This window comes from Camelus ferus, chromosome 6 (assembly GCF_009834535.1).
Source record: "Camelus ferus isolate YT-003-E chromosome 6, BCGSAC_Cfer_1.0, whole genome shotgun sequence".
In the NCBI taxonomy this organism is placed as follows: domain Eukaryota; kingdom Metazoa; phylum Chordata; class Mammalia; order Artiodactyla; family Camelidae; genus Camelus; species Camelus ferus.
In genome coordinates, this window is record NC_045701.1 from 70,329,992 (window position 1) to 70,353,723 (window position 23,732).

A 23,732-nucleotide genomic window follows, 5' to 3' on the forward strand; every position below is an offset into this window, starting at 1 on the left:
CCTGCAAGGGCTGGGCAGGGGTCCCTGGGGCCCTGTCAGAGCCTGACCAAAGGGGAGGGGTACTCATCCCACCTCTCAGTCCATCAGAGGCAACAGCTCAGAATGGGTGCCGCCCCAGAGTGGAGAAGCAGGAAACAAAGCGAGTTTCTTCTGCAAAGCCTGTCCCCCAGGGCTGGCCCACACCCACTGTGATCACCAGCCAGAAGCACATTCTGACCAGAGTGTCCTCCAGGGGGCCCAGGCCTCGGTGAACTGACCACCAAGGGCAGCTGCCTCAGCAGGGCCACCCCACCCCACCCACCCCACTGGACCATCCATGGCTCCCCTCCAAAGCCTGAGGTGGCCTCTGCCCCCTGGGCCCTATGGCTTTGTCCTGAGCAGCCTCCAAGGAGAAAGAATGGGGATTCCCCTTCTTCTGCAACACAACAGAAAAACAAACACACCTTGCAGGTCAGAGGCACAAGGGAGTCTTACAGTAAGTGGTTTGGATTGGAAAAAGAAAAAAAAAAAGCATTTTTTTCTCATTTCATGTCAAGGCGCTCAGGAGGAAGACAGAGGAAGATGGAAGATGGGAGACAGAATGAGGACGAAATCAGGCAGCATCTGCCACTCCTTGCACTCAGCAGCCAGAGTGAGCCGGACATGGTGTGGTTCAGTCCCCTGGGGCCAGGGTCTGTGGAACCTAGGAGTCCCCCCATTCAGGCTGGGTTTAGAGGGCTGGGCATCGGGCTGGGTGTTGGGTAGCCCTGTGGGGAGGGGAAGGGGATGGTGCTCTTGAATTTGAGGGTAGCCAGTGGTGGCTGGGGTCAGAGCCCCCAAGTGTGGGGCCAAGACTCCATCTCAGGAACCCCTTCTTACGGGAAAAGTGGACCTCAGGGTTTTGCCTAAAGCAACCGGGAAGTACACACCCCAGGGAGCTGCAGGAACAGGCTGGAGCTACCCCCCGGGCAGCCCGGGAGCCCACAGCCCCTTTGTTCTGTCCTGCTTCCATTTCCTGCAGTTGCCCACTGCTCTGGCAGACACACTCCGCTGGACAGCTGTATTCAGACTAGAATACTTTATTCAAGAGAATCTGACTTGGCAGTCAGACAGCCACGTGGGGGCAGTTTGCTCCATGTCCAGCCTGGGGCCCACTCTTGCCATGTCCCTGAGAGGGGCAGGATGGTGATGCCTTGGCTACAAAGAACAATGTCCCAGCACAAGCAGTGGCAAGATGTGAGGTGAGACCTAGGGGACAAGGAGTGGCAAAGGCCCCCAGGCAACCACTGTTCTCCGGAGCCGAACGTTCTGATCTCCAGGGTGCAGAGCTGCCGCCAGGAAGAGGCTGTAAGAACTGCTGCTTGCCCTCCCTCCCAGCAGGGGCCTTGGCGGCCAGAGCAAGCTACCCCACACCACCCTGGCCAGCAGCTCCCCGAGCAAGGGCTGCCTGTCTGTGCAGAGCCCAAGGCCCAGGGACAGGCTGTGGGTCCCTATGTCCTTTCCTCTCCAGCCCCCTGGACACCTCTGGGGCCCCGAGGGCCTGGCCCGCCCCTCACAAAGCCACATGGCTGGCTTCTTCCCAAGCTGAAGCACACCTGGGTCTGTCTTCTTTCTTTCTCTCACGTTCTGTTTAAGGCACTGAATTCCTGAGGGTCCTGTCCCTCCTGCTTCTCATCTTGGAGGGGGTGAGTCATTCAGCAGGGATACAATTGGCTAATAAATAGAGGCAGGTGCCAGCAGGGAGGTAACTGAGAGTGTGACGGTAATAAATACACGAGGCGGGTGTGGGGTCTCTCCTCCGAGGGGCTGGTTACCTCCGGGGAACAGTATTGCCACACCTGCCAGAGACCAAACACAGAAAGCGGGTATTAGCACAGGGTGGAGGGTGGGGTCCCTCCTATGGGAGGGGGGACAAACCCAGAGGGGAAGCTTGGACAGGGAGCGCAGGGAGACTGCAGCGCTCCTGGCTGTCTGCTTGCACCAGCCCAAGAAGAAGCTAGGAGTCGCCCTTCACAGAGCACTTGCCCAGGTGCCCAGCCCTGTGCTAAGCACTCTCTCATTTACCCTTAACAATAGCCCAAGGGGAAGGCACAGCCACTATCAACCTTTTGCAGATGAGGACACGGAGGCTCAGAGAGGTTAAGAAACTTGCCCAAGGTCATACAGCTAGTCAGTGACAGAGCCAGCTTTGAACCCAGACTGGTTCCATGCACCAATGCCTCTGGTTACTCTGGGACAGCTGTCTTCAAACGAGGATACGGGCACTCCTAGGTGGACAGGAAGATTATCCAAGGTGTATGTGAATATTGATAGTTTTAAAGGAATCTGTTTTCAGCCTCCACAGGTACTCGGCCTGAAAATTGTCTGCATGAGAGGTTTGTTTCCTACCATCTCATTTCCAATTGCCCTTCTCCCTTAGAAAGGGAGGAATTATCACATTCATTCCAAATTCTGTAACAGTACTTTGACCCAAGGTAAAAAGGATTCCAGGGGACACTGCATAAAAGAACAATTTGAGATATGGGTGTAGGTGTTGAGAAAAGAAATATGGTGAGTGGGTAACTGAGCCTTTTGCAGGTTGGGTGGTTTCCAAGTCTGCTTTCTACAAAGTTGAAGAATAAGGTAACCGAATTGTCAGCTAATATGTCATGAGAAGAAATTTTTGTAGCAGATCACCTTGAGGTTTTTGTCAAATAACTTGGAAGGAATTCGAGTGACTGAGTGGAATGAATGCTGAATCCTGCCTCAGTCTGGCAGGAGGTAACATTCATTACTGAATTCATTAACTAATTGAAATGAAGTAGCTATAGTCATTTCACTGAGATGCATTCCTAATTAAGATTGACTGTACTTTTGTGTTTAGCATTTAGTAAAATACGATGTATTTGTGCTGTTTTGATCAATCGGTACCACTAGCAATTATTGTGATAATTCATTCCAAGAGAAAATTTAATTTCAAGTTTTTTGCTCAGAGGAAATTTAAAATAATTCAAACTTATATACCATTGTTGTGACAGATAACTATGACAAGGTGATACATAAAAGACTTTTGAATATTTTAAAAAATTATATTATGCTGAAATTCGGTGGGGAAAGTGAAATACAAGTTCTAGGAAAGAAGCAGCAATGGAAATATTAAAGGAGAGCATTCATGTATTTTTCTTGTTGCTGTTGTGCATTCTTTTAAAGGTGGATGAAAGTGAGTATTAAATTAGGATGGCTTGTTCCACAGGATACATCTGAAGAGTTAAATAATGGCTTTATATTAAAATATGATAAAATGTAAATGTATAATAAAATAAAATATTATATTACATTAAAATATAATATTCATAATAGGTCAGAAATTATATCCTTTGCAACTATTTACAATTTTGATGAAAACTTCATGGTCAACTTCAAAATGAACAAAGAAGCACATGGGCTTCTGAAGTCCTTTCAAGAGATTCCCGAATGAAACATTTGAAGACTGCTGTCCTAGCAGATAGAGCGACAGGCTGCTTTCTATTTGGAGCTGCCCAGCAGGGGAGCCCTGCATTGACTACACTTCCAGCTTCTCCCCAAGTCACTGATTTGGTCCAGGGGAGAAATGAGGGCCACACGCCTGCGGGGGACCAACTTCCCCAGAATCTCTATCTGCACGGAGCGGAGTGGAAGTCCCTGTCAGTGCAAGGACGGGCTCATGTGGTAGGACTTGGATCAGCTCCAGTCCCATGGCATGAAATGATTTCTTGAGTCTTGTTGCTGGGAGGAGACGGGCCCTGAAGGAGAACCACGGGGAGACTGAGTTACCGGGCCTGTGAAATATTTTCTTTCTATTCTCACAGTGTGGATTTTCCCTTCTCTAATCCTTCTCTCCCAGCCACTCAGGCCTGGACTTCTGCCTAGGCCTCCAGATGTGAAGCATCTGGATGGGCAGGTAACATGGGGAGGGAAAGGGAAGCTAGTGGACCCTGGGCTTCTACCCCGAGGTGGAAGAAATACTGGTCTGGAAGCCCATGGCAGGACTGCACCTTTCCCAGGGCCACCAGGAAGCAGCCCGGCTTAAGCCTGCAGCTGTTGGACTTTTTATCACTGGAATGAAAGCACTGTGAGAGTAGGAATCTCGTTGGTTTGCCCACTGACATACCTGGCAGACATAAGCGTGAATGTTTGTAGAATGACTGAATTCCTGGTGAACCCCCTGACACCTCATTCTACACACAGAGGAAAACTAGGTTCAGAGAGGTGACGTGACTTGCTCAAGGCCACACAGAGACTTAGAGCTAAGCCAGGACAAGAACCAAAGCTTCCTGGTTCTTGTCCTGGTTCACCTGAGGCTTGCTAGACCCTGGGATCTCTAGGTGTGCAGCTCCCTGTTCTGGCCCCTGACGCTGCCCCAGCCTCGCTTTGCCCCTTCCCGACCACTCACCCCTGCTGGCAGGGCGGGGGCTCCCCTCTGGCCCAGCCTCCTTGCCATCCCTGGGCCCCACCCCCGCGCACTCACAGGTGGCAGTCTGTGTGTCTCTGCTTCTCTCTCTTCCTCTTCCCCCTGCCCTTGGGTCTCCTCCTGCAATAAGCCAAAGCGTCAGGACAAAGTAGCTGGGGGCCCCCATGCTAGGACAAGGGCTGTCAGGCCCGAGAACAACCCGGTGCCCCAGCCAGGCCACTTACCTTTCTGGCTTCATCTTCCCCCACAGAGGCCTAAGAAAACAAAGACAGGGGAGGAGAGAATGAGGAAAGCAGTAACTGGGGGCTCCCTGCTCTCTGGCCATTTCTCCGCAGACATCGCTAGTGCTGGTCCTGTACTTGGCACTGAAGCCACTAGGGGGTAGTATAGAGCTAGTGAGGGAGAGATGCCCAGAGGCCTGGGGGCTTCCACTCCCACTCTAGGCTCTGGTGACCCCACCCAAAGAGGCGAGAATGCCCTCTTGTGGGTCCTTTCCACACCCCTCTGCTCTCATCTGCCTCTTGGCATCAGATCTGGGGACTGAGTGTTCTCTGCTATCTCTCTCTGATCACTTCCTTCCCTCATCTGCCCTTCCTTCCAAGGTGCCCTCTGGGAGTTTCCTCAGGGACGGTGAATGAGGTCAAGGCCACCTGTCAAGGCACAGCTGCCACCCCTACCCTGGGGACCTGTGACTCTGCAGGCAGCCACAGAGGGCGCAGGTGAAGGGGTGGGGTGAGGGGAGGGGAGCGAGAGCCCCACAGTCACCAGGCCTGTCCTGGCTCTGCCTCCCGGGGCTGTGGCTGTTGGCCCAGAAGAAATAAGAAAGGTGGCCCTGTTGCCCAACCCTCTGGAAGGGGCCAGGGCCTCAGTATTCCCTGGGAACCACAGTGCGAGCGTGGGGCAGTGTGGTGACAGTCAGCTTTGGGGCCAGGAAAGGCTGCCTTGGGCTGGCTGCCTCCCCTGGGAGACAGGGCAGGGTACCAGGGCCTCCTGGGACTGCCTGGTCATGTCTCTGCCACCTGGGATCTGTCAGAGACACTCTTGGACCCTTAGTCTCCTCATCTGCCTGCTCGACAGAGTGGCTGTGAGGGCAGAGGTGATGTGGAAGGTGAAAAGTCACTGTCTAGCACTGTGACCAGAAGGGTTCATTACTGAACTATTGTTACAGAGCCAAGCCTTGGCAAGAGGGGATGGGAGGAAACAGATTGAAGCTGGGCCTCTAACAGTGGGGTGGGTCCAAGAGTGTGGCCAGAGCCCTGGACACCGGGCAAGACCAAGCCCAGGGCAGTACTGAGGCTCCTGGAGAGTGTGGTAACAGCCACGAGAGGTAGCATGAGAAAGGGCAGACTTTTGGATTAGGCTGGGGTTCACTCACTAGCTGTGGCAAATCATGTAACCATACCAAGCCTCGGTTTCCTCATCTGTGAAATGGGATAACAATAGTACCTACCTCCCTGGGGTTGTTATGAGAGCAGGGACCTGTCTGTCTTGCTTACCACTGTATCTCAAGCATCTGGGATAGTGCCAAGCATAGAGTAGGTGCTCAATAGATGTTTGTTGAATAAATGAGAAAACATATTCAGATGTCTAGCGTGGGACAAGGCACAGAGGAGGCACACCATAAATGGTGGTCCTCCCCATCATCCCACCCCAGGAGAGGGCTCAAGATCTCTATTCTGGTGCCTTTATCCATGGTCTGAGGGTACCAGGAGAGCATCTGAGCCCTTTTCTCTCTTCCCTGAGCCTGGTTGGCAGTGCCAGGCCTGCTGCTCCTGGTAGCTAATGTTCAGAGTGCCCTTGGCACTGGCAGCAGGACTGGTGCTGGTGAGAGGCTCTGCCAGGTGGTGGCTCAGTGTCTCCTTCCCTCTCTGCCCCTTTCCTCCCGCCCCGGCTTGTCCGTCTCTGGGCTCCTCAGCCCAGTTGCCCCCTCCTGTGGGCACCACCCTGGGCCAGAACAAAGTCCAGGCACCTCTTCCAGGGCCATGGTAGCTGCCTCCCAGCTCAGGGAGGGAGGTGGTGTGCCCCACGCCCCTGTGAGTCTGGGAGGGACCCAGACCCCCTCTGTCCCTGTAGCTTCTCGGCAGCTGTGCTCCAGCTGCTGGGACCACCTCTCTGGGCAAAATCGTCTGATAGGGAGACAAAAGGCAGCTGCAACTGGTCGCTGATTTCCTTGGTCTCCCTGAGCCAGGAAGGCAATGCAGCCTGAAGAAGGGATGGGCAGCCCCTTGGCTGAAGCTGCCAAGTGGGTGGCGGGTGTTCTGCCACACCTGAGGACCCACCTGCACTCGCAGCGCACGTGCTGAGAGAATGTCAGCTCCACGTAGGAGGGCGGGTCCCCAGAGCGGATCTTTAGGAGCTGTGAGGAGAGAAAGGTTGGATGCCTGGACTGGGGGCTGGCCCATGGGTTTTCCATACTCTTTCCACTGTCCACTTTGGGGAGAAACAGATTCCCTATTTCCCTCCAGCCTTTGGACTACACACCCTCATTCTGCTTTGAGTGTGAGGCAAAAAGCTCCCCCGTCCCCCCATGTGGATCTGAGGGAGGCCCCTGTCCCTCCCTTCCCAGGGCCACCAGCATAGCAATACTGTAGGAGGGGGCCCATGCTCTGAAGTCAGAGAGACTTATGTTCAAATCTTGGCTCTTCCACCTGCTGAGCCAGTGAAATAACATCTTGGAACCTCAAGTTCCTCATCTGTGAAACAAGAATATCACTTGGCTCGAAGGACTGAAGTCGAGGTAACATTTAGGAAGCGTCTAGCACAGTGCTTGGCATTATTCAATGAGTGCTCAAAACACCACTGTGGGTATGGGTGTGTAAGCAAAGCTCAGGGCACCAAATGCTCCTGGTATAAACAGGGACTTCCTGAATCTGAATGGATTTCTTTTCCAACCTCAACCAGATATCCTGGGTCCTGGGGTAGGGCTAAGCCAGAGCCTGAGAGAGCTAGTAAGAAGGTGAGGGGGCTCCAGAAGGAGGGGAACTGTGGCAGAAGAGCCTGGGACCCTGGTCTGCCCTCTTTCCCTCTCCAGGTCCCTTCTCGGGGGAGGTTCTGTGGCCCTCTGATGAGCAGAGTGTGGACAGCGGGGAGGGCTGGGACAGGACACTAGGAGATCCTCCCTACCTGCATGGTGACATTGACTGTCTCTACCGGCATACAGTGCAGGTCCTCATCACCACAGCAGCCGGTGCAGCGCAGCAGGGAGACACAGGACGGGCTAAATATGTGCTCCACTTCGCTGGGGTACTCAGATACGATGTCCACCAGCCTCTCCAGTGCCCGGCAGTAGCTGCGGCCCCACACTTCCTGGAAGGGTACCACTGTGAGGAGGCACAGACAGCAGGGTCAGGCCAAGAGGGGCCGGCTCCTTGAAGCCCCTGCAGGGCTTTCCAGGTTCAGCCCACACCCCTCCTCCAGGAAGCCCCCAGCCTATGTATGCTCCCTCAGTTCTGAACTCGTGATGTGATCCCTCTGGGACTATAGCTGGACCCCTCAGCTCATCTACCTAATGGAAATCCCAGCGGAACAGAATTTCGCGACGTCCTAACCTCTCAGCTCTCGTCTCAACTCAGGCACCCATGTCTGCCTTGGTGCCTTGGGGCTTCGAGGAGCGTGCCCTGGCAACTCCCCAGGCCCTCTGGATCTTTCTCAGGCCTGACCTAGTGCTTCCTCGGTCTTGGGGAATTGGCAGAAAACAGTCAGTTCTGCAAGTTCTGTACAATTGGCTGGCAGAGTCCCACGGGGAGGGTTGGCCTTCCCCTCAGTCCTTATTTCCTGCCCCACTCTAGCCAGCTCCTCTGCCTGGGGGCCAAGATTGCAGCCAGCAATGTGCCCCATCCCCACTCTCCATTTTGGTCAGACCACCCGCGCACGAGCCTGGGCTGCACCCCCATAATTCCCACCTTTGGTCTGGGCTCCTTGCCCTCTTCTCATTTCTAACCAAATAAAGCCCACCACCCACTTCTCAAGGCCTGCCTCCCTGCCTCCTCTCTGAAGCCTTCTCCAACTTGTCCAGTACGAACAGATGTTCCTCTTTTGAGCATAACTTGTCCCCGCCTTATCTCTGTCACTGGTGACTTTTATCTCCTTTACAAGCAGGTCGATGCTCCCTGAAGACAGGGACCCAAGCACCCCGTAAACATAGGCTAAGTAACTACTAACTGATTAGATGATAGTTCACTGAAGATTCACAGGGACATCCCTGACCCAGCACGATGTCCTGGTGGGCGTGGCTGGGATCCTTCGGGGACTGATTTGGAGTCTCTCAAAAAACACTGGTCCTTCAGGGGAAGGCCTGGGGAATGGCCCCAAACAGAGGCTCACAGAAAGTGAGTAGCCAGAGCCAGAAGACCTGGCTCCTCATCCTGGCCCTACAGTGGCTGTATGACCTTGGGAAGGTCACTTCACTTTTCTGGGTATATCAGTTTCCTCAGCTGTGGAAAAAGAAGAAGGTTGGGCATAGATGGTTGCTAAGGGACCTCCCAGCTCTGACAGACAGACTGTGATCCGTGCAACCAGCCCAGCCCTGGGACTGCGGGCAGAGACACGTCTCCAGCCCTGGGTCATCCTGCCTCGCACTTGATGGGCGTCTTCGGCTGGTAGGGGAGGATGGGGAAGCTGGCATACCTGGGGACCCCACACTTCGGCCCAAGAGCAACGGCCTCTCCTAGCAGCCCCCTCACTTCCCTCCATGGCCCTTCCTAGGAGGCAGAAGGGCCAAAGTCCATTCCACTGACCCTATGAGGAGGTGAGTTGCAGGGTAATCTCAGAAGAAAAATAAACTTCAGCCCTAGAAGAGGCCTTCAGGAAAGGCTGCAAGCTGGTGGAAAATACCCAAGAGGCGGCGTGTCCACGTGAAGCTGGCTGAGGCGGCCACGGAGCCATAAACCGCGCTTATCTGGGTGTCTGCTGCTCCATTCTGCCCTGCCTGCTTAGGGGGCACTAGGGCTGGGCCCGGGAGTGGGCGGGGACCAAAGGTCTCTCTGATCCTACCTCTCTAGGTCACTGGCTCACTCTCCCTGGACCGTCTCCCCATACGTGGCCCAAAGATCTAGGGAAGAGGCCTTTGCAAAGAGAGCTAGGAGGAGCACCTCCCTATTGTAACTCTGTGAGTGCATGTTTAGTCTAAAATCTTCACGAGCACTTTGTAACTCTGAACATTTAATCTTCGCCTTGGAAAACACAAATAACAGCGGAGGAATAGCCAGCTGCCAAAGTGCCATTGAAGGCTCAGGCTCCTGCCTTGGGACCAGCCATCAGGGAGGGGATAGCAGCAGAGAAGGGGCACCCCAGTCTCCTACTATTCCGCAAGTAGACTCACCCAGCCCACTCAGACGGGCTGTCGGGCCAGGGCCAGGTTAAGCAGAACCGCAGGGCCTTGGCGGCAGAAGAAGGGATTTCCTTTCCTCACCCCCACACCCACCATGCAGACTGTGTCAACAGGACCCAGGCTCCAGGGCCCTGAAATTCACCACTTTCTGGCCCACATGGCCTGTCGGTGCTGTGAGAGGGCTGAGAAGGAGGTGGGCTGGGCCTGGTTTACCTGGCAGCCACTAGGAAAGAGGGCAGCTCATCCATGGGGCCTGCTGTCTGGGTGTGTGGGAGAAACAAAGGGGGCTGGGTGAGGGGCCGGCTGAGGGAGTGCTGTGACTGCTCCCAGATGTGGGCTGAGCCCCTTAGCAAAGCTCTGCTCAGCCGCTCCTGAGAGCACTTCCTCTAGCCCCAGACCTGCTCAGAGGCTGGGGTGGGCGGAGAGGAACGGGAGGCTGTGGCCCAGGCAGGCGCTTAGCTGCTCCCAGGGCCATGAATGGGCTCTCGGCTCTCTTGCCAACCTTTTGGGCAAGACTCCTATCTGGCTCCAGCTGCCTACCACCCAGGATGGAGGAGACCCCAGAAGGGAAATGTTTCATCCTGAGCACAAGCTTCTGGGGAGGCTGCTGGGAGGCGGAGGTTACGGGACTGGGCAGAGCCACTGGCCACTGGCCCAAGCCCAGCAGGTGTCCTTTCCATGGTCACTGGTGGGGCACACAGCCAGCCCACCACAAGGGACACCCTGCTCATGCCTGCTCAGCTGTGAGCCATGGGGAGGTTTGGTGCCAAGCACTCCAGCTCTGCCACATGTACTGAGGGGTGTCTGGGGATTTAGGTGACCCCAGGACCTCTCTGAGCCTCTTGGAGAATACGAGTGCCTTCCTTGTTCACAGCCTGTGGTCAGCACAAAGTTAGAGTAAATGCCTAGTACTGTCACCATGTGTAGTAACAGTAACAATTAGCATCTGTGGCCACAGAGGACAGGCTATGCTGTTTCTTGCCTGGTGTTAGGGGGGATGACACTTTTCGGATTTTGATAACTGGGGTCCAAACCTCTTTCCCTGGTCATAATATAGGCTCCCTAATTGATCAGGATGACAGGTGAGCTGCCCTAACACTTCCAAGCCTCCTCACCCAAGTCCCTGGTAGATATATACCCCTGTGTCTGATTCCATTGGAGTCAGAGAATCCTACAATCTAAGAAAAAGAACCTTAGGTAGCATGTAGTCTAACTCTTCCATTTTACAGATGAGGAAACTGAGGCTCAGATGTCTTTGGTAGCTGTTGCCTGAAATATACTAAAAGCATCAAAAAGGCCAGGGGTGGATAGAGATGGATGATGGATGATTCTCCAAATTCCAGAAAACATAATATTGTGCCAGTTCCAGAAGGCACAGCAGGGGGAGGGGGAGAGTGTCAATGAAGTCAAAGGCTACTCCCACCCCCACCATCTCAGTGCCCAAGGGGCCTGGGACTCAGATGTTAGAGCCAAGCCCGGCTCAGGAGAGGCTGGCCACCAGGCAGGGGGTGGGGGGGGTGTGGGCAGGCCAGCAGAGAGAGGGTGTTCCCAGCTAGAAGAGGCTACCACTCGTGTGCGTGTGCACGTCCCTACATGCTCCCTTTCTTCCGTGGGAAGTGGTGTGTGGCCCGGCTGCACGTCTTGGAGAGGCTGGGAGGGAGGAGCAAGGCAGGGGGCCTGGCATAGGCCTCCTGCCTTCTGCACGTATGTCTCTTTGGCAAATGTCTCGCCCTTTGAAGATTCCTTCTTGATGCAACCCCAGGCTGGGGAGGGCACGACTCATTCTGTCTGTTTGTAATCAATGGAAAGACCTGGACAAATTCCTGCAGCTTCTCCAGGGTTGGGCTGCTGGGAAGGTCCCCTTCCTGATCCTCTTGACTGCTCACCCACTGCATCCAGCTCCTAGACCTCCAGGGTGGCCCTTGGCACTCATTGCCTACACTGCCCTCCAAGACCCCATCTGCCTCCTTACATCATGCTGTGAAGGGGCTCTGAGCTAACCTGACAAACCCGGGGTATGTGGGCCCCAGCCCTGCTCTCTGTGTGCCAGGTGACCCTGGCCCAGGAATATACCTCTCTAGACCTCTGGGTCCCAACAGTGGGTCCCCTCAGGGTCTTAGGCCCTGCCAACTTTGTCAGCCAGGGCATCAGCCAGCTTACAGGCTCTCCCCAACTTAATATCAGCCTACTCCCACCCTACATGCCAATCCCTTCCCATCCTCTACAGAGGCCTGGGAGGTGAAGGCTTGGTGAGCTCATGCACACCACCCCCTTCCCCACCCAGCCAGCTTACCTTCCACCTCTGATGAGCTGTTCCCAGCAGACAAGGCCCACTGCTGTGGACAGAAAGGTGCAGAGATGAGGGGAACAACCTGGGGCCTCTGCACTCTGGAACCCAGTGTGATGGCAAGAGCATAGAGGCCCCTCTGAGCTCCTTCCCACCCGCTGCACATGCTCGGCTCTGTCTCAGAGACAACACTTTCCAGGTGCAACTAAAAACTCAGTGAACCCTGGGTGGGTTCCACCCTTCTCTCTGGCCTCAGTTTCATCATTTGGAAAGGGTGGGAGGCTGGAGGCTTTTGGAGACCTTTGCCTGCTGTGTCCCAAAGACCTTGACATCCTCTGGGGTCTCCCTTCTACCCAGCCCCCAGGCAGCCTTTCTGGGCCCTGTGCATCCCACCTTGGCTGGGTGCCAGAGCCCAGAGGGAGGCGATCAGCTGGTGGGAGCCGAGGTGCTGGAGCAGGTAGCGCCATGAGCTGGTACTGCCGGTAAAGTTACACCTCTAACCAGCCCTGCAGCAAGCGGGTAGTAGGGCTGTTCCACCCCTGTGGGACTGCCCAGCCCACCCACTTACTAGGCTGGGGCCCAGGACTCCCAGGGCAGCAGGACAGCACAGTGGGAAGGGAGCACATTGGCTTTGTCAGGATTTCACTGCCCAAACTGGCTCCTGGCCAGACTCACCCAGCTCCTGGGAAAAGGGCCCTGCTCACTTCCCCAGGCCCTGCACTCAGGACCTCCGGCTGCCCACCCGGGGAAGAGGGCACAGCAGGACCCTTGTCTCGCCCCCAGCCCACCCAGAAGCCATGGGCTCAGCCAGGAACCCTGGTGGGGGCAGGGCCTAACCTCTCCACCAATGGCTTCTTTTGCCGGTTTCCCCTCCACCAGGCCGGGTCAGAAGTCCTGGGGGCGCCTGCCTGGTCATGGGGCCTTGACCCTGACCACAAGGCCAGGGACTTGCCTGAGATTAGTGGAGAGATGCTTTTAAGCAAAGCCACCAGGGCTCTGGGGGCCAGACAGGAAACCTCCCTCCCTTCCCTGCGGCTTCCCCGCCCCCGCCAAGACAGACCCCAAAGCTGGAGTCTAGGACAGCCCAGCCTGAGGTCTCCTCCCAGACGAGGCGGTCCAGCCTGGCTCCTGGGAAGTGTGTGGACATCTTTGGAGATGCCGGTCCCTGGAATGAGTCTGTGATTTCAGAGACCCCTGCTCCCAGTGCTGAGGGTGAGAAGATCAGGGGAGCCAGGCTGCGGGTGGGTTCTTACCTGGGGGGGCACAGTAGGCAGCGCTAGTCCAGCCAGGAGCTGCAGGAAGCAAGTGAACAGCCTCATGGCAGGCATCTTCTCAGACGTACTAAGCCTGGGGGCTCCAAGGGAAAACCACCATGCTAGTCCCCTGGGGGGAGTCCTTGGCACACGAGGACAGGAGGTGAATGAGGGGCTGGATGCCCCCCTTTACTGCTGCCCCGAGGTCCCCGTCGGTGGCCCGAGCATCCTCTGAAAGCCCTGGAAATTCTGGAGCCCGCAGGTGAGGCTGCGGCTGGGGAACCTGATGCAGAGGCCCCGGCGGGGCCAGGAGGTGCAAGGCAGGCGGTTCCCTGGGGAGGGTCCGTCGGGCGCCCAGCGCGACCCTAGGTCCTCTTGTGGCTGGCCAGTGAAGATGCAGTTTCCTCCTCAGACAGCAGCTCTCTTCTGGGACTGAAGCTTGGCGGCGGCTGGGTTTCAGGGGCCGCGAATGGGGCGGGGCTGCAGGCCCGCCCCGCCCACCGCCGACGAGGCTCCAGACCCGAGTCCCAGGGAGCGGCCGTGAGCGCCGAGCCGTGTCAGCGGGCGGCCGGCGGCAGGGACCTGAGCGCGCTCGGCCCTCAGTGCGTGGAACTGCGATCCCGACGCGGACCTCACGGCCGCAGGACCCCAGCCTGCATCCTCCCCGGGGCCGCCTGGAGCCTGCTGCCCGGGACCCCGGCTGCCCCTTGCAGCACCCAGTGCCGGCCCGCGGAGAGGGGCCCATAGCTCCGCTCCAGCTCTTCCAGTCCGGCCACCTTGGGTAGGGGCAGCCAAGTGTGGAACCCAATTCCTGCGAACAAGGCTCATGACGTTAGCGGCCTCTGCAGAGACTGTAGCTCCAGGCCCCCAGGAAGGCAGCGATTTGGTTTGGCACTTCACGGTGCCACCTTATGGCATCCCCAAAATCCTCAGTGATGAAAGGATCAGGAACCATATTTTATAGACAAAGAAACTGAGGTTCCAAGAGTGCCCCTGCCTGTATATGTTGTACATACATATGTACTCTTGAAAAGTGTGTGCGTGTGCGTGTGCGTGTGCGTGTGTGTGTGTGTATGTGTGAGGAATTAACAGAGACAAAACCCAAGCCATGTGACTGTCTCTTCACCCCATGTACCATCCTCTTGGCCGGGCACTCAGGCAGCCAGCAGCCCAGCTGTGGGCACCTGGCTGGGGCTTCAGTACTATTTCCTCTTGTGGGAAGCAGTTTTCCCAGGCCCTGCCTGTAAACTCACCACATGTGGGTTGGAGAGTGGCCTAGTGCAGCATTTCCTCCTGTTCCCAGGAGGAGGAAATAATCCAATGTGGCAGGGGTCTGCCGACTGGGGTCTGTGTGTGTACATGTGTCTGTGCATGTGTGTGGGCATTTATGTAAGGTTGTGAAGATCCACGTGTGCTATTAGTCTCTGTGTGGTCTGAGTGTCAGTGTGCATCTGCTGTAAGTGCAAATGTCACTTGTGTGAGGGCCTGGTCTTTTGGTGTCTCTCTACATGCTTGTGTGATTATGTGTGTGTTTGTGTGTGTGTGTCCACTGTGTCTCGGCTGTGTTTAAAAGTGTGTCTGAATGTGCATTTCAGCAGGATTGTAAATTTATTTGCCTGCCTCTGTGTGTGTCTGTGTGTGTGTGTGTGTGTGAATATATCTGGACTGGCTTATGCGTGTGACTGTGCCCTCTCTCTGTGCATTTGTATGTGCCTCCCATGGTCCTCAAGCATTCATCACCACCACCACTCTCCGCGTACAGCTTTCAAACTGGCAGGAATTTGCAGCAACATGGATGGACGTAGAGATCATCATTCTAAGTGAAGTAAGCCAGAAAGAGAAAGAAAATGCCATATGATATCACTCATACGTGGACTCTTAAAAAAAAAAAAAAGGACACTATGAACAAAATAGAAACAGACTTGCAGACATAGTAAACAATCTTATGGTTACCGGGGAAAGGGGGTGGGAAGGGGTAAATTTGGGAGTTTGAGATTTACAAATGTTAGCTACTATATATAAAAATAGATTTTAAAAAAGTTTCTTCTGTATAGCTCAGGGAACTATGTTCAATATCTTGTAATAACCTTTAATGAAAAAAATATGAAAATGAATGTATGTATGTATATGCATGACTGGGACACTGTGCTGTACACCAGAAACTGACACATTATAATTGACTGTACTTCAATTAAAAAAAAAATGAGAACCAGGCAAGATTCAGGGTCATGGGTTAGGCTGGGCCTGAGGCTGGTGGGTGGTGGGTGGCAGTGGGAGGGGAGGGAGGCCTGAAAGGTGGCCCCTATAGCTCACATTCCATCCAGGAAAAAAAGAGGCCAGGGCAGCCCCGGCTCTCACCCCAGTGACCTCTGTGTCCATTGCCTGCCTGCCTACCCACACAGGGCTGCTGGAGACGCTACCTCCTGCCCAACCAGCCCTAAGCTCGGAGGTCCAGGAGCCAGGGGCCAGTCACCAGCCAGCTAAGTGGGGACTACAAAGAACTTCCTGATGAGCTCCAACATGCTAGGGCTCATGGAGCTGACAGATGCGTTCCTGGACCCAGGGTCTTGGTGGAGGACGCCGGGGCATCACTGTGTATGTATAGGGGTGAGTAGATGTGTGTTTGTATATATCTGGAACATATATTCTTGCCCATAATATCTGTGTATACATATGCATGTGTTTACATGTGTCTTTATTTTGGATTTGGATTTGTGTATGTGGGCATGGGTGTGCATTGTGCATGAGTGTGTGTACTTAAGCATCTGTGTATGCTTGTCTATAACTGAGTGTTTTGAGCACTTATGCACTGGGCACCTTTGCTTATAACTGTGTGTGTATAGGCGGTATATATTGCGCACATGTGTGTTTGTATCCATTCATTTGTTCCTTCATTCAAATGTGTTGCTTCAGCCCTACTATGCTCCAGGCACTTGGCATGTGATGCAGAGGTTCCCTTGACATTTACCTTCTCGAGGGATGGGGGTGTAGAGGAGGTACAGATGGCTGTGGATGTCACAGTTCTCTTTCTTTTCTCCAGAGTGAGCTCAATGCCTGGGCAGTGTCTGTGATTCCTGCAAGTGCACCTCAGTCTTTTTGTCACCAAACTGGAGACTGTATCCTTCTAAACCTGGCTTCTTGGGTTGAAAGATGAATTAGTTAGGCTAGACTAAGGGAAACCAATTAGACTTCAAAATGTCCGTGGGTCAAATAGGGGCTGACTCTTGCTCACATCCAGTCCAGCGCAGGTGTGCTGGTGGCTCTGTTCCCCCGGATTGTAACTCCAGCCCTTACCAGCTGTATAACTTCAAGGAACTTCCTTTGCTTCTCAGGGCCCTGGCTTCCTTCATCTAAAGTGGGAATAATAACAGTGCTTACCTCATAGGTGAGGACTGATAAAGCACCTGGGATCCAGGAAATGGTAGCTGTTAGGCATGATTTCTAAGTTAACTTTTGATTCTTATTAGAGGTATAAAAACACTACAGTTACAGAGCAGAGTCCTCACCTTCCTGGACAAGAGACAGAAAATGAAAAATCTCATGCTTCTGCCAATTGCAGGGGAGTGAAAGGACGGAGGGATTTGCACATGCATGTGTGGGCACACCCACAGGCACGTACATATACACACGTACAAATTCTCACAATCACCATCCAGGCGATCAGTCCCCAGCTGGCACTGAGGCTTTCTGAGTAGATCCAGGTACTGGGCAGATCCACTGGTAGAGTCATTGTTCACAACTCAACATTTAACTGTGTATCATCACAATCATTAGTTATTGTTTCAGGGAGAGAACTAGTGTTTATTATATGCCGAGCAGTGTGCCTGGTGCTTTAAACACTTCCACTCACTGAATTCTCACAACCTTGTGAGGTAGGTTTTAATTATTCCCATTTTGAAGATGGGAACATGGAGGCACAGGGAGTTTAAGAAACTGGCCCAGAGTCATTTAACTACCAGGGAACAAACAGAGCTGAGGATGAAGCCTAGGTCTTTCCCCAGAGCTCTTTTCAGTGAGCACAAGCTCTCTCTGCCAGGCAGATTGCAAATACATTGAAGGCAAGGCTGATGTCAGAACTTTTCTGGGTCTTTCCGTTACTGGAACAGAGTGCATGCTTGACAAACTCTGAAAGTTGATGTATGGGAGGGAGAAGCCCATCCCAGGCCCAGAGCTGACCCTGTCACAGGGAGTCAGGCAAATACAGGTAAATACAGGGGTCCAGGCCATAGAAACACCAAGCAGACCATGACAATAGTCACCATGGCAGCTGTGGGTTCTAGTCCTACATGCCAGGCTGCCTCCCAAGGCAAAACACAGGTCTTCCCACACCTTGCATTAGTCATGGCCTTAGCCTGAAACACCTGCCCCAACCCATCCCTATTTCTTGGCTTCTGACTTCCTGACTCATTTTCCCACGTTGGCCTGGCCTCTTCATAGTCTTGACCCTCTGACCTGTTTCCCAACGATGACCCCTCCCTTGATAACACTGGGCATCAGCCTCTGGAGCAGTGTCTCCGGTGGCTCTAGGGAAGCACACTCCCTCTGACCTTGCCCTGAGCCCCAGACCCAGGTGTGGCCAGAGGTGGGTGAGAAGCAGAGCATCTAAGGACTAGAATCCCGTGCTTCCTGGATGGAAGGGAGAGTGGTGGTGGGCAGCTCGGGCCGAGGGCCTTTCCACTTTATAGGCTGGCCATGCTGTAGCCGTCTGCTAGCCAAAGTCACCAGCAAGAAGGTGCTTGTTTGGCCTCTACGCCTTCTCCTCCTGCCTCCTGGGCTGAGATTTCCTGCAGACTCCTCCCAGTCTCAACCCTGAGCCCCTCTCCTGTCTGTGCACTTCGTCCAGGTTCCAACAGCCTCCCTGGCCGCCATCACTGGGCGAGACATCCTCCTCTAGGCTCCCCCAGCTCCTTGAACTGCCCTTGCATTATGGCACCTGGCCCTCAGTATCATCACTGCCCAGCTGTTTGTCTGTCTTTCCTCAACCTGTAAGATCTGAGAGGGCAGATGCTTGTTCGCCCTTGGATCCCCAGCACCTCACACAATGCGTGGCACATGGTAGGGGCTTAATTGATGTTTGCTGAGTTGGGCCAATCCTCAAAGCACTCTCTCCTCTTCCCACAGGGAAAACATCCCAAGCCTGCTCATTCCTTGCCCAAATGTCCTTCAGCCTTCAGAGGTAGCCCTTCTAGACCCCATGCTTGAGACAACGTGGGTGGGCCTCTCTGGTGGGGGTAAGTGTAGAAGAACAACCTCCTGTTACTGTGTAATCACGCCCTGGGTTGGTCACCACAGCCCCGCCAGCCCCCAGGGGACAAGGCTCGTGCCTCGGGCCAGAGACCAGAACCTGGTGGGAGGCCTGGGGTGGGGCCGAGTTGGAAGGGAGACAAGAGCAGAGCCCACAGGGGACCAAGTGGTTCCCAGGGGTGGGAAACAAGATGGCACCTGCCACGAGGCTGTGAACAAGGGAAGCCAGGCGGGGTGCCCGTGGCCTTGTCCCAGGCCTTTGGGGCGACGTGTCGTCACCAAAGAATTGGAAACCTGTACTTTGGGAACTTGGCAGCCAAGGCTGGGTTTTTCATGTTTTCTGTAATTATTTCCCCTTTGTTCTCCCTTAGTATTTAGTAAAGCCCTTTGTGAAAATGCCAGCTGGTCTCAGCTGTGCTAAGGGAGTGACAAGGGGATGCTCTCTGCATGCCTGGCCCTCTGCTTTAATGGAGGGACCTAGCTCAGTGGTGGCAGCAAAGTCAAGGAACACCAAGGACACAGGGAGTCTCTGCAGCCACAGCCAGCTCCTCGTGTCCAGCAGCCTCCCTGACACTGAACATCCTTCCAGGCTTTTCCAGGCTCCAGCCCGAGCTTTACTGAAACCAGAGGGGCTGGAGGGCCAGCCAGTCATGGTTGCTTTGAGGGAGGGCATTTGTTCAGATCCCAGTGTGTCCAAAGCTCTCAAGAAATCCAGGGGCTGGGCACCTGCTGTGCTCAGGGTACCCAATCAAGGGCAGTTGTCCCCAGCCTGGGGTCCTTGGCAAGCTGCTGCCCAGGAATCAGGCCCACGAGCTGGTACCATAGCTGCCTCCCCTTGCTGCCCTCACAACTCAGACCCTTGCTAAGCCTTGGTCCCCTGCCTGCCTGCTGCCCACCAGGGTAGACACAGCGGTTCCCTTCCCAATTGCTGGGACCCTCCACATCCCACTTCCTGTGACTATGTGCCCTTTCTCTTCCCAGCCCCTCCTTTCTTTCCCATTGTGTCTCAGCTCCTGGTGAGAGAGGGGCCAGGGAGACTGTCCTCCTCAGGAACAATCTCCCCTTTCTCTCTGTTGTGTAAGTGATACACGAGGAGAGGAAGCAATTTGTAACTAATCGGCTGTGATGTGGAACAGAGCTTTCTGAGAATGGAGAGCCTGGGATAGCTCGGGGCTGTCCGCCTCGGCAACAGCTGGGTGGCTGGCGACGCAGGTCACCCTTCCCCTCCCCCACTCCACCCCAGAAGGCCTGAGAGATGATGGCGGGTGGTTGCTCCTGTCCCTGTAGCACCGCCTGTGTGCCAGGCAAGCAGCAGAAGGGAGAGGGGTGGATGAGGACCAGCTGAGGCTGTACAAGGAGGCAGTGTTGGGCAGGGATTAAGAGCCTGTCTCTTTCTAGTTGTGTGACTTTGGACAAGTCTTTTCAACTTTCTAGCCTCATTTCAGAGGTTGGTTGTGTGGTTTACGTGAAAAAGTGGAAGTTGCTCACATAGCATAGTGTCTGGTACACTATGTTTAATAACTTTAGCTGTTATAGTCATTTCCTGGAGAGAGGGTAAAGACGTGGGCCAGATCACCCCCAATGAGTTTCAAGCAGACCCTGCCATGGTCACCAGGACCATAGTCACCATGGTCACCACTGATGGCAAGAAGGTCTTCCCAGAGGAGGCAAGGTTTCTGGGTTATTCCTCTGCCCTCTGAGGGGTGGAGCCAACCTCAGAAACCTCCTTCTCTATAGGGTGGAAATGTGGGGAGAGGGTGGGAGGGCACCCTAATCAACTGGGCCCTTTCTCTGTGCCATTCATCTAAGGAGTCAGAGATGCTTCCAGTTCATAGACAATCGCAGGTAACGATGAATTAGCCTCTGAGGAACCAGAGTCAAGGTGCAAAGTGCTACAGGAACATAGAGGGTGGGGAGGATGATGCTGGTGTGTGAGAGTGTGTGTGTGTATCCCTGTAGGGGATCAAAATAAATACTGGATCTCCCTGGCCTGGGAACACTTACCATCCCTTCTCCCAGGAAAGGCACCAACCCAGAAACTGGAAGAGTTCGTGCAAGGGGAATGGAAGTGGCCCCTAGAATCAGGGCCTGATGCTTCTTGGGGAAGGAGGTCTTAATGCCCCAGTTGTGTCTTCAAGGTGGCAGTGTGACAAAAGTCTTCTGCAGGGGCTCCCCAAAGAAAATAAAAGTAAAGCCTGCTTTCTGGGTAGTAACTGAAGAACTTCCTTGAGCACCTGGGACAGAGGGTGGGATTGGGAGGAGATAGAGGGAAATAGCAACCAAAAGACCCACACCCACCCTTCACCCTCAGAACACCATGTCCAGAGACTGCAGTCTGCGGAGGCAGCCAGTCTGTCCCAAAGCCGACGTTCGGCCTCCCAGAGCTGGCAGGCGACGAAGGACCTGGAGTCTCTTCGGAGCTGCCCTGATGTTGGGAGCCCAGGGAGCGGCGAGGGGCTTCTGTTCTTGTCAAGTTGTCTCTGTTATGGGTCGAAAGGTTAGTGGAGACAGTATAGACTAAACATCTCATAATTGGAATGGCGTGGGTCTGAGTGAGGATCACTGTGAGGGCCCGTATCTGTTCCATTTTAATGTCATCCCCTGGAGTGTTAGTCCCTTGTCAAGCTGTCATTCTGTACTTTGGAGGGAGGAGGGGGCTAGGCCAGTGAATTGGCAGGACTCTGAGCTACAATGGGGGAGAGGGAGCTGCGTCTTCTGTTGGTCCTTCGCTCATTCAGCCCTAATCAGTGGAAGCCCCTGGGCTCCCTGCGGGGGACACCAAGACAATGATAGCACTGGAGGAGCCTCTGATCCAGCAGGAAAGGCTTTAATGCTGTCTTAAACAATACCAAGTCCGTGCAAAACCAAGCCCTCCAGGTCCTCTGCTGCAGACCCTTGCTAGCACACAGGTGAGCAGCTCTGAACCTTAGCTGGCCATCTGCTCGTGGGCCTTCAGACATGTGAGAGGGTATTCCAGAGACTTCTGAGGAGGTCTACAGAGGAAGTAAGGGAGGCTCTGCATGGAGAAGACACGCTTGTGCAGCATCTCACAGAATGAATGAATGATTATCAGGAATCGAAGGGTGGAAAGAGCAGTGCAGTCAAGGGGAGTAGCTTGGCGAGGCAGGGATTATTTGAGGGACACAGAGGAATCTGGTGGGGCTGGACTGTGTGCAGGTGGGGAGGGTGTGCATCTGTGCCTGAAGATGAGGCTGGAAGGGAAGGCTGGAGTCAGACTGTGAAGAGCTTTCAAGGCCATAATGAGCATTTGTAGTTTATTCTAAGGGCTCCAGGGAGCCACTGTAGGTTTTCTTGAGCAAGGGAGTGAGATGGCCAGAGATGGAGGGTTCGACCTAGAGGCAGGAAGACCAGATCTGTGCTTACCACAGAGCTGAGAGTGGCCTTAACCAGGAGAGTGGCTGTGTGAGGAGACTGGCTGGGACCCAATCCCATTCAGATAAAAGAGTTCATTTCCCAGCTCTCTTTGGAGCTGGCTACAACCTTATGACTAAATTCCAGCCCACTTACCCCCTTAGGGCTTCTTAGAGTTCTGGGTGTTAAGTGACAGTTTTGGGTTTGACCCTTGGAAAGTCTCCTTAAATGAAGGAGCACATCTTTCTTCTCTATCTGCCAAGCTTTTGCCTGGAACTCGAATATGATGGTAGGAGTTCTTGCAGTCACCTTGGACCTTAAGGATCAGTTGAAAGGAAACTGGACCCCTGAAAACTCTGCAAGGTCTTCATACCAGCCCTGGCTTATTTATATCCAAAATTACATTATGTGAGGAGAAAATAAATTTCCATCTTGTTTAAGTCACCATTATTTTGGAATTTTCTGTTAACACGAGTGCTATTCCACATTTTGCCTTATAAAGTTTAAGAAAATGAGTTCCACAGTTCTCGATGAGTTTTATAGAAAAAAGGCTGCATTCTTCCATGACTTATCTTGGAGAGTGACTCAGATCACTGTTTCCTGGGAAGAACTGGGGCTCTCCCACCTCTTGTCAGTTCGAAGCAGGAACGGGGAGGCCACTGTTAAGGATGCAGATGTTGTGGCCCAGCTGAGCTGGACCTGCCTCCCCAGCCGCATCCCTCTTTCCCCAGCTCTCATCTTCTCTCAGAGAGCACAGGAAGGAAACTGTGTTGGGGGCAAGGGGTGCAGAGGGGAGCCAGATTAGTTCCTCTTATGGTTGGATTCCCAGGGGTAGAGGAGACAGAAAGTCTAGCGGAGCCTTCAGCAGACAGACAGTGGACCTCTAGCTGGCCCCTTAGGCCCCAGGCTCTCCTATGAGTCAAAGAACACTTGGCTGTTTCTCCAAAGATCCTCCTCTGTCTCCAGCTCCCCTGATCTTAGAGAAGATCAAGGACCTCGAATATATAGGCCAGGAAATGCTAAGGGGCAGCACTGGCTCCCGCCTTGTGTAGTATGGGGTGGAGGTGGGAGATGGGAGTGCAGGTGGGGCTGACAGCTGCACTTTTACTCTAAGTTTCCAGTTCTAGCTTTAGATCAGGACAGATTTGGGGAGTCCAATTCTCCCCAGTTATGAATCAAATGCTCCACATGACATCATATACCATGAATCACTTCCCTAGTTTTCTTCCATGGAACCTGCAGGAGTTCTGTGGAACCCACATTTACTGAGCATGTACTATGTGTCAGGTCTCATGTACACATGTGCGAGCTCACACCATCCTCACAATAGCCCTGAGAGTCTACATTGCCCCAATTTAGCAATGAGAATGATGAGGCACAGAGAGGTTAAGTAACTTGCCTCAGGTCACTCAGCCAGTAAGTGACTGAGCTGGAACTTGTCACGTGATACTAGTCATGTGACTCCAAAGACCAGGCATTTGTGCTGGACAGCACCGGGGAGCCCCAGTGGCAGGGGAGGCCTAGCCCCGAAATCAGAGAGGGCAGTTTCCAGGTCATCTAGATCAGGTTGTGATGGAGGGACCCAGTCCTTGGCATTCTCCCTTTCCAGCCCTCCTGTCTCTCACCTCATCTTACCACCCTCTTTTCCCCCAGCCTCATCTTCACTTCTCATTTTCTGTGTGCAAAAAGTTTTGAGTGACACTGGATTTGTGATTTGACCAATAATAGTATTAATGAACCTAATAGAGATTTTCTGATTTCAAACCCATTCCACATACTTAGTGTGCTGAAAACACCCCTTGAGGCAGTCGAATGAGGAGATGGAAGGGACTTGTCCAG

The 23,732-nt window shown here is 53.9% G+C and overlaps 1 protein-coding gene across 10 annotated transcripts; it reads right to left on the reverse strand.

Annotated features, from left to right (window-relative positions):
- Positions 1-1,042: 1,042 nt before the first annotated feature.
- PGF (placental growth factor) lies at positions 1,043-14,209 on the reverse strand. 10 transcript variants are annotated; one of them, XM_014559141.2, is made up of 7 exons: positions 13,278-14,205; positions 12,031-12,070; positions 7,532-7,728; positions 6,688-6,764; positions 4,633-4,662; positions 4,466-4,528; positions 1,043-1,817 (listed from the first exon to the last, which is right to left on the reverse strand). In XM_014559141.2, the coding sequence occupies exons 1-7, from the start codon at positions 13,350-13,352 to the stop codon at positions 1,790-1,792; spliced, it is 510 nt and encodes a 169-aa protein (XP_014414627.1). In that variant the 5' UTR covers positions 13,353-14,205; the 3' UTR covers positions 1,043-1,789. The 10 variants fall into 10 exon arrangements, 9 of the variants coding, with proteins under 9 accessions (XP_014414627.1, XP_006184536.1, XP_032338271.1 ...); XM_006184474.3 differs by having other exon boundaries at positions 12,031-12,073; positions 13,278-14,200; XR_004320836.1 differs by having other exon boundaries at positions 1,693-1,817; positions 4,391-4,528; positions 12,031-12,073; positions 13,278-14,204.
- Between the last annotated feature and the right edge of the window lie 9,523 nt (positions 14,210-23,732).